Source organism: Chelonoidis abingdonii, chromosome 2 (assembly GCF_003597395.2).
Source record: "Chelonoidis abingdonii isolate Lonesome George chromosome 2, CheloAbing_2.0, whole genome shotgun sequence".
Lineage (NCBI taxonomy): Eukaryota > Metazoa > Chordata > Testudines > Testudinidae > Chelonoidis > Chelonoidis abingdonii.
In genome coordinates this window covers 91,425,049-91,440,784 of record NC_133770.1, presented here as the reverse complement: position 1 = coordinate 91,440,784, position 15,736 = coordinate 91,425,049, and the positions used below count along the sequence as shown (strand labels likewise).

At 37.0% G+C, this 15,736-nt stretch overlaps 1 protein-coding gene across 4 annotated transcripts in view; it reads right to left on the bottom strand.

The window, feature by feature from the left end:
• Nucleotides 1–15,736, bottom strand: part of GOLGA4 (golgin A4) — a 123,220-nt gene that overhangs the window by 53,067 nt on the left and 54,417 nt on the right. For 3 of the 4 annotated variants that reach the window (XM_075062570.1, XM_032793185.2, XM_075062569.1), the window contains 6 exons: nt 15,378–15,565; nt 13,352–13,435; nt 12,177–12,324; nt 4,260–4,438; nt 2,906–3,037; nt 802–957 (listed from right to left, as the gene is read on the bottom strand). In XM_075062570.1, the coding sequence (XP_074918671.1) occupies nt 802–957; nt 2,906–3,037; nt 4,260–4,438; nt 12,177–12,324; nt 13,352–13,435; nt 15,378–15,565 (887 nt within the window). The remainder of the gene's footprint in view (nt 1–801; nt 958–2,905; nt 3,038–4,259; nt 4,439–12,176; nt 12,325–13,351; nt 13,436–15,377; nt 15,566–15,736) is intronic. The other variant, XM_075062571.1, reaches the window with a different exon arrangement.

The following is a 15,736-nucleotide window of genomic DNA, read 5'->3' as shown; positions in this document are numbered from 1 at the left end:
ATTTGTTTTACGTAAGCTATTTATTATATTGTCATTTGTTATTAATTTTGTTTCCACTGAGTTCTATGTTAATAATAAAATAAAAGAAGTCCTTCTATTTCACTTATATTAAAAATTTAGATGTGATAACTTTGACAGGTTTTAAAATAATTTAATAAATCTATGAAGTAATTCATCAGAACTGCTCTGAGCTTCAGAGGCTAATGGCTCTGGTTCCAGTAGTTTGAGTGTCGGCAGGTGCTCAGTAGCCTTCGCACACATCTGCTAACGTACCTTATTCCTGGCCTTTACACTGCTGATAGTATAATCCTAGACCTGTTTTGAGCAGAAACCCCCAGTCTAGAAAAATTCTGTAGTGGTTTAGTAATGTATAAAATATCCGTTAGGTAACAAGTAGATAAAATTATTTTACTTGTGACCTAAAGGGTCAGATCCTTCAAACTCTCACTCAAGCAAAGTCTTATTCACTTGATCATTATTTATTGTTAACATTTATATCATGGTACTACCAACAGGCCAAAAAGATTGACCTCTTTGTGCTAGGCAACATATGCAAAAATTTTGCATGTGGAATACAAGTTCATGCCCTAGCCCTGAACATGAAAAAAGTATATTTCCACGTTCTGCCATTTAACACTCCACAAAATTATAAACTGCAACACATCATGGTAACAAAAACACATGTTCTAAGTGTGACAGTCTTTTATCATAGCCAATTCATATAAGTCCACTATGTCTACTAGCATGAAGCTGTTAATATGCAGAAAAGTGGTTAGTTACAATTCTGAAAATTTTACTCACAGTTCTAGCTGTCTGTATTTCTTGTTGCATGTCTTGAAGTTTCTTCTCACACTCTGATTGTATTGCTTTTTTCTGCAATTCTAATTCTTCTAATGCCAGAGATTCCTGTTGTTCTTTTTCTTGTACTGTCTGTAAAAACTCGCTTTGACTTTTTTCCTGTGTCAAAAATTATGAATAAAACAATATTGTACAAAAGAAACCTCCAATAAGTAACTCTTCTTACATCATGATATAGTTCTACAAAGCAATTAGCAAGAGAAAAGAAAATCACATTTCAAAGGATTATATAACTACATTTTCTACCCACAATCGACTTTGTTTTTCATAGCAACATAAACATAACATCTTGTTAAAGATCTTTTGCAAAATCCCCATATCAGCAGTAAATAGAAAGTTTTTCCAGGTAAATAGCCACAAGCTAACATACTTATAATTCACCATCTTCTGCATAATCTATACTTTAAAATAAAAATTAAGCCTCTAATCTTTATGATTGAGAAAATAATTTTAAAAATGTGAACTGAGTGTTAATGCAGTGTAACTGTTTCCATGTCGGTCCCAGGATATTAGAGAGAAATGGTAGGTGAGATAATATCTTTTGTTGGACTAACTTCTGACCTGAAGAAGGGCTCTGTGTGGCTCAAAAGCTTAGAACAGGGGTAGGCAACCTATGGCACGGGTGCCAAAGGCGGCATGCAAGCTGATTTTCAGTAGCATTCTCACTGCCCAGCTCCTGACCACCAGTCCAGGGTGCTCTGCATTTTAATTTAACTTTAAATGAAGCTTCTTAAACATTTGAAAAACCTTATTTACTTTACATACAACAATAGTTTAGTTATATATTATAGACATAGAAAGAGACCTTCTAAAAACGTTAAAATGTATTACTGGCATGTGGAACCTTAAATTAGAGTGAATAAATGAAAACTCGGAACACAGCTTCCAAAAAGTTGCCGACCCCTGGCTTAGAACATAAGAACAGCCATACTGGGTCAGACCACAGGTCCTCCTAGCCCAGTATCCTGTCTTCCGACAGTGGCCAATGCCAGGTGCCCCAGAGGGAATGAACAGAACAGGTAATCATCAGGTGATCCACCCCCTTGTTACCCATTCCCAGCTTCTGGCAAACAGGGTCTAGGGACAACATCCCTGCCCATTCTGGCTAATAGTCATTGATGGATCTATCTTCCATGAATTTATCTAGTTTTTTTTTTTAACCCTGTTATAGTCTTGGCCTTCATAACATCCTCTGGCAAGGAGTTCCACAGATTGACTGTGCGTTGTGTAAAAAATTTTTTTCTTTTTGTTTTAAACTTGCCTATAAATTTCATTTGGTGACCCCTAGTTCTTGTGTTATGAGAAGGAGTAAGTAACACTTCCTTATTTACTTTCTTCATATAGATCACCATGTTATAGACCTTTATCATATTCCCCCTTAATCATCTCTTCTCCAAGCAGAAAAGTCCCAGTCTTATTAATCACTCCTCATATAGAAGCTGTTCCATGTCCCTAATAATTTTTGTTGCCCTTTTCTGAATCTTTTCCAATTCCAATATAATCTTCTTTGAGATGGGGCAACTACATCTGCATGCAGTATTCAAGATGTGGGCATAACACAAATTTATAAAGAGACAATATGATATTTTCCATCTTATTATCTATCCCTTTCTTAATGATTCTCAACATTCTGTTCACTTTTTTGACTGCCAATGTGCATTCAATGGATGTTTTCAGAGAACTATCCATGACTCCAAGATCTCTTTCTTGAGTGATAACAGCTTGTCTCTCTCACCAACAGAAGTTGGTCCAATAAAAGATATTACCTCATCCACCCTGTCTCTCTGAGTGTTAACACAACTGTAGTTGCTGGCCAGTGCAAGTGACTCATTATCTCAATTAAGCACCAAGACATATAAAGAGCAGCTGCAGTATCCACACTGAATGTCTCGGACTCCTGGATTGTCTGGGATACCCTTACTAGGGGCCAAAAGGGATTACTGAACGATGAGATTTAGGGGATGAGACATGGGTTTGCCCTACAGACAGACTTCTATTCCCACCCAGCTCTGCCAGAAGTAACCTTGTACATTTTAGGGATGCTTACAAGAGCGGCCGTCATCTTCTCCTGGAACTCCTTTCCTTGAACCTGTAATCTCTCATTTAACTCCTGCTCTTTGGTAGCCAGTTCTCTTTTATGCAATTTCTCTAACTCAGCAACACGCTCTTCTGAAGACTTCTGTAAATCAGAGAAATTACTGATTTTTCAATTAACAAACATCTCCTGCATTATTTCTCATACAGTGGAGGAACAATGCTAGTGAGAGTTACAAAGGTAATTGTCTGATTGCTTCCCTTTAATAGGCAGCATTTTACTCAACATGCATAAGTAAAAATTACATGTTAAAGGAATAATCCCAACTAAGAAGTTATTCTAAAGTTTCCAAAATGCTTTTCCATGCTCTCTCACCTCACGGATAGTGCTAGTCACAGAATAACAAAAACTCTGAGGTCTCTCCCAGCAATGCTCCCAAATCCATTTACGGCTTTAATTTTGTTTTAAATTGGAGAAAATTTTCTCACAAACTTTACGATATAAGCTACTGTCTGCAGCTCCTTTTCTATGCTCAGTAAGTCAGTTTCATGAGCCAACATTTAGGACAAAACTCAACTGGTGAAATCATAGCAAGAGATACTGTTTAGTCAGATATGAAGGCCTACACAGGTAGGTAAATTATTTATGTAAACAAGTTTATAAATCCTCCCCCAGCTACAAACGACATTCACTTAAAACACTATATTAGAACTATAGTGTGGCAAAGTTAATAACGTAACAAACACAAGAAACTGCTGTTCAAATTGAAAATTATTAGAAGAATAAGATGGAGGAACACAGATTCATATCCAAATACAGTGGATGGAATGAGAGCACATTCTACAAAAGCACACACTATGGCAGACTTTTAAAATCTTCAGACTTGTTAGACTAAAAATGCTAAATAAAAAAGTACTCTATTTTAAAAATCATAACAATAATAGAGACAAGGAGAATTGATACATTAATCATGCTTAGTTTTCCTTTGTCACAAATAGCACTGGAGTATTTTAAGAAGCCAGTGGAAAAGAGGTGTCTATTGTAACTATTTCAGGTGCATGGCCAAAGACACTGATTAAACAGTGTGCAACACGAGGTCACTTCTGAGCAGTTTGTGTGGATTTCCTTTAACATACTATTTTAGGCCTCCACAGGCTGCCAGAGAAAAGGACAGATGAATTTTGAAAGGTTTAAACTACTGCAATACTTTATTACTGAGAACATTTTTTCTTAAATTTATTTTTTTCTATTAAATAGAGAGGAGTTTGAAAACAATCCCTGATATGTTAACACATTTTACAGCCAAACCTTTATAAATTAAAGCGTTAATTTAAAAACAAATGAGACACTCAGCCTTAATTTTTACCTTCATAATCTCAACCACCTCCTGCTTCACCCTGGTTAACTCTTGTTGAAGAGTTACACGTTCTTCCTCACTTGTTTTTTCTATTGCTTTGATTTTTTCATCCATCTCTGCTTGCAGCTTTTTCCGTGCTTCCTCTACCTTTTGGGCTGTACTCAGAGCCTTCTCAAGCTCTTCAAATGCTGCAAGAAAGAAAACAAAGATATTTGACATTCCAGAAATAATTATTTCCTTAACATGCATACAGGGCTCCTGCTAACTACAAGTTACAAACCAGACAGAAGAATTTGGCCCTAACAATCCACAGTATGCTCACATGGACTCATTAAATCGAGAAGGGGAAGAGAACAGAACAGTAGTTGCTACTTCCTAGACCAGTATTGCATTTAGGTTACTATATATTTTGCTCACGCAGAATCAGAATGAAGTGGACCAACTATAAACATAAAAAGCCACAGCTCTTCCTCTAGCTTCATATCCTGACTAACTGAAGCTGAAAAGGACTGAAGAATGCTCCATGAAGAAAAGGTAACTTATCACCTGTTTATTTTAAAGAAATTTTCCACTAAAATTATCGGTAGAATAAGCAGAAAGCCAGGAATGACTGGAATGTATATCCACTTTTACTTAATCATAGAAAGAGTTCTGTCCTATTAGAATAAGGAAGAATAATTCTGGTACAATTTTATTTATCACAGAGTTTTTGTCAGTTTATCAACAGATATTGTGGGAAAACTGAAATATTTTTAAACTTTGCAAATTAAATATCAGAATTTTAACGGATGTTTTACCTCCAAAAAACTCAGATTATACTAAAAATATGTCCACAATGGACACCCAGGACAGAATATTGAAATACAATAGTTAATTAAATTTGTACATGTTAATTGGTTCTCAGGAACAAATTCTGAATCTGTTATATAGTCCAAATATAGAGAGTGGTCACGATTTAAAAAATAAACATTTATCAACTGTTAAGGCACAGTAGTATCAGAGGCGTCACAGTTATTTCCTTCATACATAATAATTTAAACATACCAAGAAGTCATATTTTTGTGTTAAAATGCTACAATAGTACTGAATAATCACACCCGGTTATGCCGAGGATTCCTTTAAAATCAAGTAAATTAAACCAAAGCAATGAGACTAGGATTTGGCCCTTACTGGGGAATCCTTGTTTCTGACTGTGGTACTGAGTCTGGGTCTCTCTCTGCTGCACAGGCAAGTAAAAAGGAAAAGCCATTTTTAAAATGGGTTCGTATACAGCTAATTGTTGGTACAGATTAGTAGAAACTTCTTTTCAGCACTTTTGTAAAACTCAACTCCAAGGTGAAAATCTCAGAAATTTCTAATCCAAAATACCTAAAAAAAAGCCTATAGCTCGACTACAAGCTTGGCTAAATACTTGGATACTGTTTTTGAAACAAAGAGATAATGATTTTCAAAAACTTCAGAGTTCTAGCTTCTCTTCCTCTTAATAGTAATTTCCTTTCAACAGGGCAGGAGCTCTCCAGGTTTCTTTGGTTCACCCTTAATCTACTGTGGCTCAGACTGATCATTACGATGACTCTTATTCTGCGACAACATAATTAATATTGTTAAGTAGTTATAATTCTTATGCACCTACAGTTACATATTTTTATTATGTATTAAAAACCCTCCAGGTGTTTTACTTGCCCATGAGTTTGAAAGGTGAAAGACACCTTGCATTTATGGTGTTTGAATTACATTTAAAAATAAAGCTTTTAACTATAATCTTCATTTCTGAGCCTACTCTTGCATTTTCAGGAGACTTATTTTCTTAAAATAATTACGTTCATCCAAATTATGACCTTTTGGAGTAAATTTCTTGAGGAAGCTTTTTCGTGGGTCCTCACAATGGGAACTAGAAAGTGATAATTTTTCTGATAGTAGCAAAACATTGACTCAGATTTTTTTTAAAACCTTCCTCCTGCTTTAATGATCAGAAGAACTGAAGTGTTTAAATACATTATAAACGTTAAGAAAACTGGAGATTCTTTTTTGTGCATTTTTAATATATAGTAAACCAATATAAAACAGAGTGGAATGTACACTCTGCTCAGTCAGCGCTGCTAAAAAAAGGTACACAGTGCTCTACGACAAACAGCTCTGCTAGTGCACAACCCCGCAGCCCATCCAGGCATGCACCTTCTGGGGTCAGCAGTAGTCCATATCCCCTATTCCACATTTGCCAGTGCCTATAAATCAAGCATGGATTAGGGCTGCGATCTTTCTAGCTGCTGGTAAATGGACCCCCAAGGCCCTGCCCCCTACCCCGTCTCTTCCCCTAAAGCCCTTCCCCTGCTCTACCTCCTCCCTTGAGGCCATGCCCCTTCTTTGCTTCTTCCCCCAAGACCCCACCTCACCTTGCACCCATCGCTGCTCCTTCCCGCCCTCCCTCGTCGTCGCTTCCTGAATCATCTCTGCCTCCCTCCTCACCTCCCATTCCATCTGCTGGGCTCCCTCTGGTCCAGGGCTGGGACAGGAGCTGCTGCAGACGGATAAGAAGCCTGCCTGCAGGTAGGAGGCAGCCCTGGCTGAGCAGGGGCTGGCGCAGGCTATTGACCCAGCACTTCCGCCTGCCCCGCGGTAACCTACTTTTGGTATCCGATCAGTACATCTGACCCAGACACTGCCAGGTCCCCTTTTCAACCGGACTTTCTGGTTAAAAAACAAACAAACAAAAAACGTGCACCTGGCGAACCCTAGTATGGATACAGTCTTTACTGGTGTACTTGCAGGGACTAGAGTGATCTCCCTCACTTTCTCCTGCAAACCTAAGCATAGCAGGCTATAGTTTGTCCGTAAGTACTTTACATGGAGTATCCACCCTGCCCGTGTCACAAATTACTTTTTAAAAAACTTAACAGCTTTTTTCAGAAGTAGATTCAGAAAAAAAAATTACAGTTAAATATTTCAAATTTATTTAACTTTTTATTCATAAGAGCATCTCACACTTTCAAGGCTTGGGCTGAGTAATATATGTTGCAATTTCATGTAAGCAACTTGTCAATTAATGGGGGGGTAAGTGCATATGCCATAGCCTGCAGATTCATCAAATAAAAGATTTCAAGTTCACACTAGGACTAACTACTAAAATGTGGCAGTTTAGCAACATGCAGTAGGCCAGCTCCTTCACCATAAGCACAAGCACAATGCTGAGGGGAAAGTTAGATAAGCTGGTGGATAGAAGGTCAAGAGTACATGATAGCACAAAGAAGCAACACTTCACAGGAAGACATTCTGTTCTCTAAAAGTGAAATTATATGCATCTCAGGCACTTTTGGTATTTAAGCAAGAACCTAATATTTTTGTTCAAGGTAGTTAATTCTAGTGTAATATATCAGAGGGGTAGCCATGTTAGTCTGGATCTGTAATAGCAGCAAAGAGTCCTGTGGCATCTTATAGACTAACAGATGTATTGGAGCATAAGCTTTCGTGGGTGAATACCCACTTCATCGGATGCATGTAGTGGAAATTTCCAGAGGCAGGTATATATATATGCCAGCAAGAATCAGGCTAGAGATAACAAGGTTAGTTCAATCAGGGAGGATGTGGCCCTCTTCTTTCCACTTTATGCATCCAACGAAATGGGTATTCACACACAAAAACTCATGCTCCCATACGTCTGTTAGTCTATAAGAGGCCAGAGGACTCTTTGCTGCTTTTACTAGTGTAATATGACACTCAAGTGATAATTTCAAACCAGCAGCAGGTTAAACTAGTATTCTTCCAGGAAAACAAAACTGACTAATTTGGCACCTATCAAGACTTTTTTTTCCTACTGAGACTATAAAATTGTAATAATAAGCCTTGTTTGTTCATTAAAACATTACTAGGCTGAAACCAGAAACTAGATTATCTTTGTCTTTCTCTCCACAAGCACAGTGACTACTAAGAGAGACATGTTAAAATACAAATATTTGGAATAACATTAAAGTTAATAATCTCTAACGTACCTTGGCAAAACAAAAATCCAAGAAATATAGCGAACAATACTATAGTCTAGCCTTGCAAAATCCTATTCATCTGCTCACCCTGGTCAAATAGGAATCTTTTCTGTCCAGTATGACTAAAGCTATCGATGCTGCAGAATCTAAGTCTTTCTTTCTTTTTAAAGTTTGTGTTAGAAGAAAAATAGGGTACTTTTTTTATTTTTACCACCACCACCCACCCCTTGCACTGGCAAGTTCTTGACAATTTTTTAAACATTGCTCTACAACAGTTAGTACACATGGGAAAAATATCTAATTTTTTTAAATTTCATTTAATGTCAGTCTGTATTATGAAGGGTTCCTGATAACCAATATCTCAAGGGTACTGATGGGGTAACCGTCAACTAGAATGCCAGCACGTGGTGAAAACTAGGGAATACAGCACTGAGCATGATTATGAAACAGACTGGGGAAATATAAATTTAATCTGTTTCAACCAACTCACAAAATGCAACTTCAGAGAAGAGGTAACTCAAATAAGCAATAAGTATATCCAGTTAAGTTGGATATACTTATAGTGGTTTTTTTGTGCATTTAACCTAATATTAAGAAATGCATATACTAAAATTCTTATTAAGCATGCTCTTGTTCTCTGTAAACCATGGAGGGTAAATTAAAGGAGAATTATTTAAGTTGTCAAAATGAATACCAGTATGGCCTACAAAGAGATGGCAAAATAAAACACCATATAATTTGCCTAATAAAGGCAGAAATATTTGCATTATTCTACCTGGTACTAAAATAGATTACCATCTTTAACATTAAATTAATATCTATAGTGTTCAAAATGTTGAATAGTGAGGACTTATGCCAAGTATTTAATAATATATAAGAGATTGAGCTTTTCAAGTGCAAGTTTACAAACACCCTGGCTACTTTTGATACATTGTAACTTGATAGCCAAATATTGCAAAGATTTAGAAAGTTAGTTACAATTCATTTGGGTAAAAGGATTGAAGTTAGACATTGCCTGAGAAGCACAGAATTTACTTTGTAGAGCCTGGTTCAAGCACCCATTGTGTGATGTAAGAAAAAGAGAGACCTTACCCCAGTCCTGTTCATACAAGGCTTGGGAAAGGCACCATGATTCACTTATTGGCATGTGTGGATGCACAAAAATAAGATGCTTTGTGAGATTTCAATATAATGCACCCTGACTACAAAAAGTTGAACTGTAATTATCAAATAGGGAGATTTATATACTTTTGATTTTATGTAATATTTATCTACAAAATAAGCTTATATATCATGTTGCTATATAACCATACATAATAGTGAATATTCACCAGTTTAAGTTATTTGTATCAAATGAAGTAATGGTCCATTTCATCAAGCTCACCTAATTAAAATGATGGTTTAACTATAAAGGAAAAGCTACAAAGGAAAGAAAGTGAACAGATTTATGATTCCAGGTAAGTTAAAAATACAGCCTGACATATTATAACATGCTGTATTTAAACAGATAAAACGTCACTATGAATGATACAGTATCTATACAAGTGTAATGAATGTAAGCTTGTACATATCTTAGCCGTAACTTAACATTAAAAAAAATTCTTTCCATAAATACTCACTTTTACGCTCCCTTTTGGTTAAGTAACAATACTTTGTGAAGATAAGCAAGTCTAGGAACACAGATATTCACCCAAATTGGTAACATGGTGAAAAGAGTAGGATATGGGCTTCGTGTACTAAACCAAATGTACAGGCTTGTGATAAATGTACGTAACAGTAATATTACAGTCATTACAGCAGAGGGCTGTGGTCTAAAACCCATGTCAGTTGCCCTATTACAATTAGTAATAAAGTAATTTTACAACTGACAATTATAGTAATTTAATGCTCCTGAATCAAACTATATTTTAAATAGTGTGACACTTTCCTCTTAAACTGAAGCTATATCTCGACATGACTGATTTTAGTCTTCATTCTGAATGATTTTCTAGAATGCACAAAGCAAGGCAGGAGCAAGGAAAACTGAACAAAAGGGAAAAGCACAGAAACACCTCTCAGAGCTACTATTAACAAAATTTCTGTACTCTAATTTGATTACTAGCTTTCTATCACTGAAAAGTAGGATGTAATATGACACACCAAATGGTCCAGAAGCCAAAACCATTCTTATTTTAATAGCCTGTTCAACAGCGTAGAACACTGTGCCCTCAAACCCACAGAAAGGTCACTGTAGTGGATACATATACTTAGATGCTGACAGGACTGATACATCCAAGTGGTTTGTGGTTGTGTTGTGGGTGTGGTTTTTATGGTTGCTGCTGTTGTTTTGGTTAAAAAGAGATTTGGGGTGGAAATCTCACCTTCCCAAAATGTGGGGGTTAGCATAACACACCCCGCACGTCAAATTGTCTGCCTCACCACAATAGTTAATTTTGCAAAGTACCAACGGAATCGTCTCTATCCTGTTTTCAAGCTCTAAGTAAGCCAAAAGAAGAAGTTATTTACAGACTAATCTCCATGCTACAAGACATACAACTAATTTCAATTGCTTCAGTGCTCTATTACAGATAGCTAAGGTAAAATACTTCATACCTACTAATTAAAGCACATTTTTTCTAAGAGAAGTTAAAATACTAACAACTAACCTGTTTGCACTTATTTTTAAAGAAACATTATTGAAAGCAAATACTACAAATTAAACATTACAGTCTCTGAAGAACATTATCAGAGGCTAATTTTATAAAACCCTGAAGCTAATATTTGCTTAGTTTTGAAATCTGGTTTTTATAAAGCTAAAAAAAACAAAACAAAACACTATCAGCTGGAAAAGTGGGTTTTCTAAGCCAGATGTTTGGTGTTTTCACAAGTTTTCCAAAGGTTTGCTAATAGACCATCTATGCAATTATATTTCTTTTTTGTTTACCTTTTCTGGCTTTACATGCTCCTCAGTTTCTTTGCATTACTCAGAATGTACATGATTTACTCATATTGTAAATCCATATTTATAGTGTAAAGTTCTGTTTTAATTTTACCTAGATATAAAGTGAACTGCAATAAAATTTCTGAATGTGAACTTCTCATTAGAGCTTAGCAACAAAAAACATCTGTAATATGCATTTTATGCAAATGAAACTATTCATTTTTTAATAGCTGCATTAAAAGCAACTTTCAGGTGAGGTTTCTCAAAATGAGTATGAAAGCAAATTGAATGCAAATAAAACTAAACCTTCTATAAGCTGGGCTGTACAAGGTCGCATTTTGTTTTCCAAGGAATATAGTTTGTCCAGTTAAATTAGTTCTACATTAGCACACACACTTAGCAGGTTAACCATTTTCTTGTAAAGAAAACTGATACGTGTATTTATATTACAAAACAATTCAAAGCCTGGAACAAATAAATTATGCTTTGTGTTTATGTTCAGCCATTAGTGGATATTTATGATACTAATACTCTGAAGCACAGTCATTGGTTTTCCCCTAAAATGTAAAACTTGTTTCATCCTCTTCCCCACTCCACTCCCATTCTCTCCTATGGTTGAGGATACAGAAAATACGTACTACGTTTCTGACAAAAATGCACTAATATTTTTCCCCTCCAATTTTCTCTGCTGAAAACTATACAAACCCACCAAATCACAGCAATCTTCCCTTGGGCAGAAAGGGATAGGTATGGTTGTCGTTCAGTAATATTTCATCACTGGATTAGTGAATGTGGATATTAAAGAAAACAATATAAAATGTTCTCGACCTCTGGTTATCTGGGGAGGCAGAGACCAAAGTGAACTTGCTTCTCCTACATAGCAGTGATGTTAGTAGGAGATGGTAGAGGAACACTAGCAGGATAGATCTTTTAATACCAAGATGAGATGACTGATGAGAGTGCAGACAGACCATGCCGAAGCTTTTTCCCATTCAAACATAAAAGCCAATAACCTCCAGAATTTCTTACCAGCTTTTTCAGATTTTTCTTTCTGTTCTCTTAACTCCTCGCCTTGGGTAGTTATCTGCTTGATATGAGCACGCAGCTGAGCAATTTCCTCTTCCTTCATTTCCATTGTTTCATGCATTTGTCGTTTTGTCTCTGCTATTACCATGCCCTAGACAAGAAATGCTTCAGGTGAGACTAATACATAAATACATAGCATGTGCCAAAAACAACTACACACCAGGACACAATCCATAAGGATCATCACAAACCTCACCACCTTCTGTTCTTAGACCTTGTATTCTCTAACCAACATATAGCAGATCATATGTGTGTTTATATAAAAACCCAAAGCACTCCACTGCATACATCTTCCTCTAGGGCAGGGATCGACAACCTTTGGCACGCGGCTTGCCAGGGCCGGGCCAGTTTGTTTACCTGCTGCATCTGCAGGTTCAGACTGCAGTTTGCTGCTCCAGGACAATGGGGGCTGTGGGAAGCTGCTGCCAACACATTCCTCAGCCCATGCCGCTTCCCGCCGCCCCCTTTGGTCTGGAGCGGCGAACCGTGGCCAGTGGGACCCGCGATCAGCCGAACCTGTGGATGCGGCAGGTAAACAAACCGTCCCAAAGGCTGCCGATCCCTGTTCTAGGGAAAGAATGAGAAAACAAAAACGTGACAGATATTAAGTCACAATGCTTTATACAGTATTGGAAGGCACTTAGATACTAAGGTGACGAATGCAGTGTAAGAACCTATATAAAATAGAAGCCATTAAAACTCTTCCTCTCTCAAAGACATGATGGGTATTATTACGTCTCTGATCACTTTACCATATATGGACATTTCCAAATGACATTTAGATACTATTTTTCTCATAACCTAGTTATGACTATGACTACTAATCACTATACTGTCTTTTAAAAACATGTCCCAATCAACTCTAAATATTCTTGCAACATCAAATCCGAACTATCAAAGCATTTACAAAATACAGCCTTCTAACTACAGTTTAACTTTTAACAAGCGAACAAAACACTATGAATCTGGAATGTAAAATAAAACCAAACCAGTTCTCATAACAGTTGTAACAGAACTAGAAATAGCGATCAGACAGTTTGAGCTTGTATAAATTGTATGCCAAAATGATCATGTGCTAGCCATACCGAAAGTTTAAAGAAAAATACTGTCTTATTTACCTTATCTTGTTCTAGCTGCTCAATCAAATTCTTTGCATCGCGCAATTGAGTAATTAGTTTAGTTTTCTCAGTCATGTGAAGTTCCTGAAAAACCACAAGAGATGAAAGAGAGTAAAGCATTCCCATCAATAAGAAAACGTTTCCTCTTTCTCAAAACTGGATAATGTAAGCAAAGGTCCCTAAATGTGAGACAGAGAAGAAACTACATTTTGTGCTGTGTTTATACGCAGTCCATCACAACTCAGAAGCCAGGGCAAGGTACCTGCCAGTCCCTATTGTAGTTTAAACATCTCTGAGGAGTGGTCTAAAACGATGGCAGCCTCCTGAGGCTATCCTGTGGGTGGCAGTGTTGCTCAGAATATCTGCAGAGCCACATGATGCAAACCCACCCCAGACACACCAGCCCCACCTCCATCCCAAGGCTCCTAAGTGGGTCTGAAGAAGGCAACATTACAGCTGCCTTCCACAGTTCTTGTCCTGGGAGAATTGTTTCCTATGCACAAAAGCCAGTTTACATTGCTCCAGTCCTTTTACTTCGTATAAGCCAGGGTGAGGTTAAGAATCTCACCCAAGAAACAGAAACAAGATTCAAATGCTCATTGCCCTGAAACAAAATAGGCAAACTAGTATAAACACATTCTGCACTTATTAAGAAATCCCATGTTTATTTTGATATGTTGAAAAAATCTGAACGCAGGAACTTTATATCTATCCATTTTTTTCTTCCTACAAGCTATCTTTATGCGAGAAGTTCCCTTCATTATACAGTATTAAGCCTCAAAATATTTCTTAATACATCATTGTGTTCTTGCTGTTAGTGAACTACTAAACATACTTGTTTTATATCTTGATATGTTCTTTCAGACATGTACCAGTAGGTTTTTATTTTCTCATTTTTTTGCAGGATTCTACTCCAACTACCATAGATGTCTAGCTTTTCCAGTGACAATTGTTTAAACATTAAAATAGGGGAACTTTCAGACAATATTACAGTGATTAAACTTCTGACTTACAAGGAAAATTTCTGAGTCTGGGTAAAATAATATAGTTGTGACAAAACACTAAAATGAAACTTTTTAAAAATTTAGTTAAGGTAGAGTTAATAGTGTAAACATCAACTGAAAACATTATTAGAACTTCGCAGTTTTAAGATACCAAATGTTTGGAAGTTATTAATTTAAAGTGAAGTTTCTGCAAACAACCTAACCTCTGAATCCATATTCCTGTCACCAACCCAATTATAGGGAATACTGGTCTAAGTATTAGATACACACTTTTCACATCTGACTATAAGTGAAAATATACTCCTTGCTTAACTCCTGATTCAGAGAGCCTGCACTTCTCCCTCTACAGCCAACTACAAATCCTCTGACCTCTTCTGGGATCCCTTCTGCTCTGCCCCAACATCTGCAATGAGCTCCTGACGTCTTCTGTTCTCTACTACTCACCCCACACAAAGGCCTATGAATTAGCTTATAAGGAAACTCCTTGCCCCAAGATCCTCTTGCTAAGACAATCATCACCCAGGCCCACTCCGGCTTCCTGCCTCCTCGTGAACATCTAAAGATAGAGGCAATGGTGAGTGAATGCATGGTTGGCTGAGCAACACACAAAGATGGGAGATGAACATTCTACAGGGAGGGGACAGAAGTGCAGTCATGATGCCAGAAGCAGCCACTCGGAGGGAACAATAGGAAGCTGGGCTGCAAGCATGGGATCCTTCAAATACTAGCTGCAGACTGATTTTTCCTTAAAGGAGTCCTGTAAGACTTATTTATTTTGTAAAGTCTTTGATATCAGATGAAAAATGTAGAAATATTATTAGCATATACTACAATAGTAGTGTTGCAAGCAGTTACATCTTTGTTTACTGTGGCAGCTTGGCACAGCTGCCACACAGTATTTTGTATTAATCAGTTTAATGACCCCTGCCATATCAGAAGAGTTGTGTAAATTAATTAAATGATACCAGAATTCTTGCACTACATTAGCTGATATCTATCAAGAGTTAGGGATTTCACCATACCTTCATTTTCTCTAATTCCTGAAGTCTCTCTTCTAGTTGTTCCTGCAGTGCTTCTTTCTCATTGGTTAGCTGTGCAGAGCGTTCCTTGTGCGATCGAATCATCTCTTTACATCGCTGAAGCAAGTTCTCTTGACGTTTCACTCTCTTAATCAGAGTTTCTAGTGTTTTTGCAGAATCTCCATCACCTTCTACAGACAACATAACCCCATTACTACAAGCACTACTTTTTCAAAACACAGATCTTTTATCATACCCTCATGTCAAGACTCCTTGTAATAATACTAAAATGACTGACTACCTAGACAGAAGTTTTGGATAGACAGACAGACAACAGGGAAAGCAACTGAAGCAGCATAATG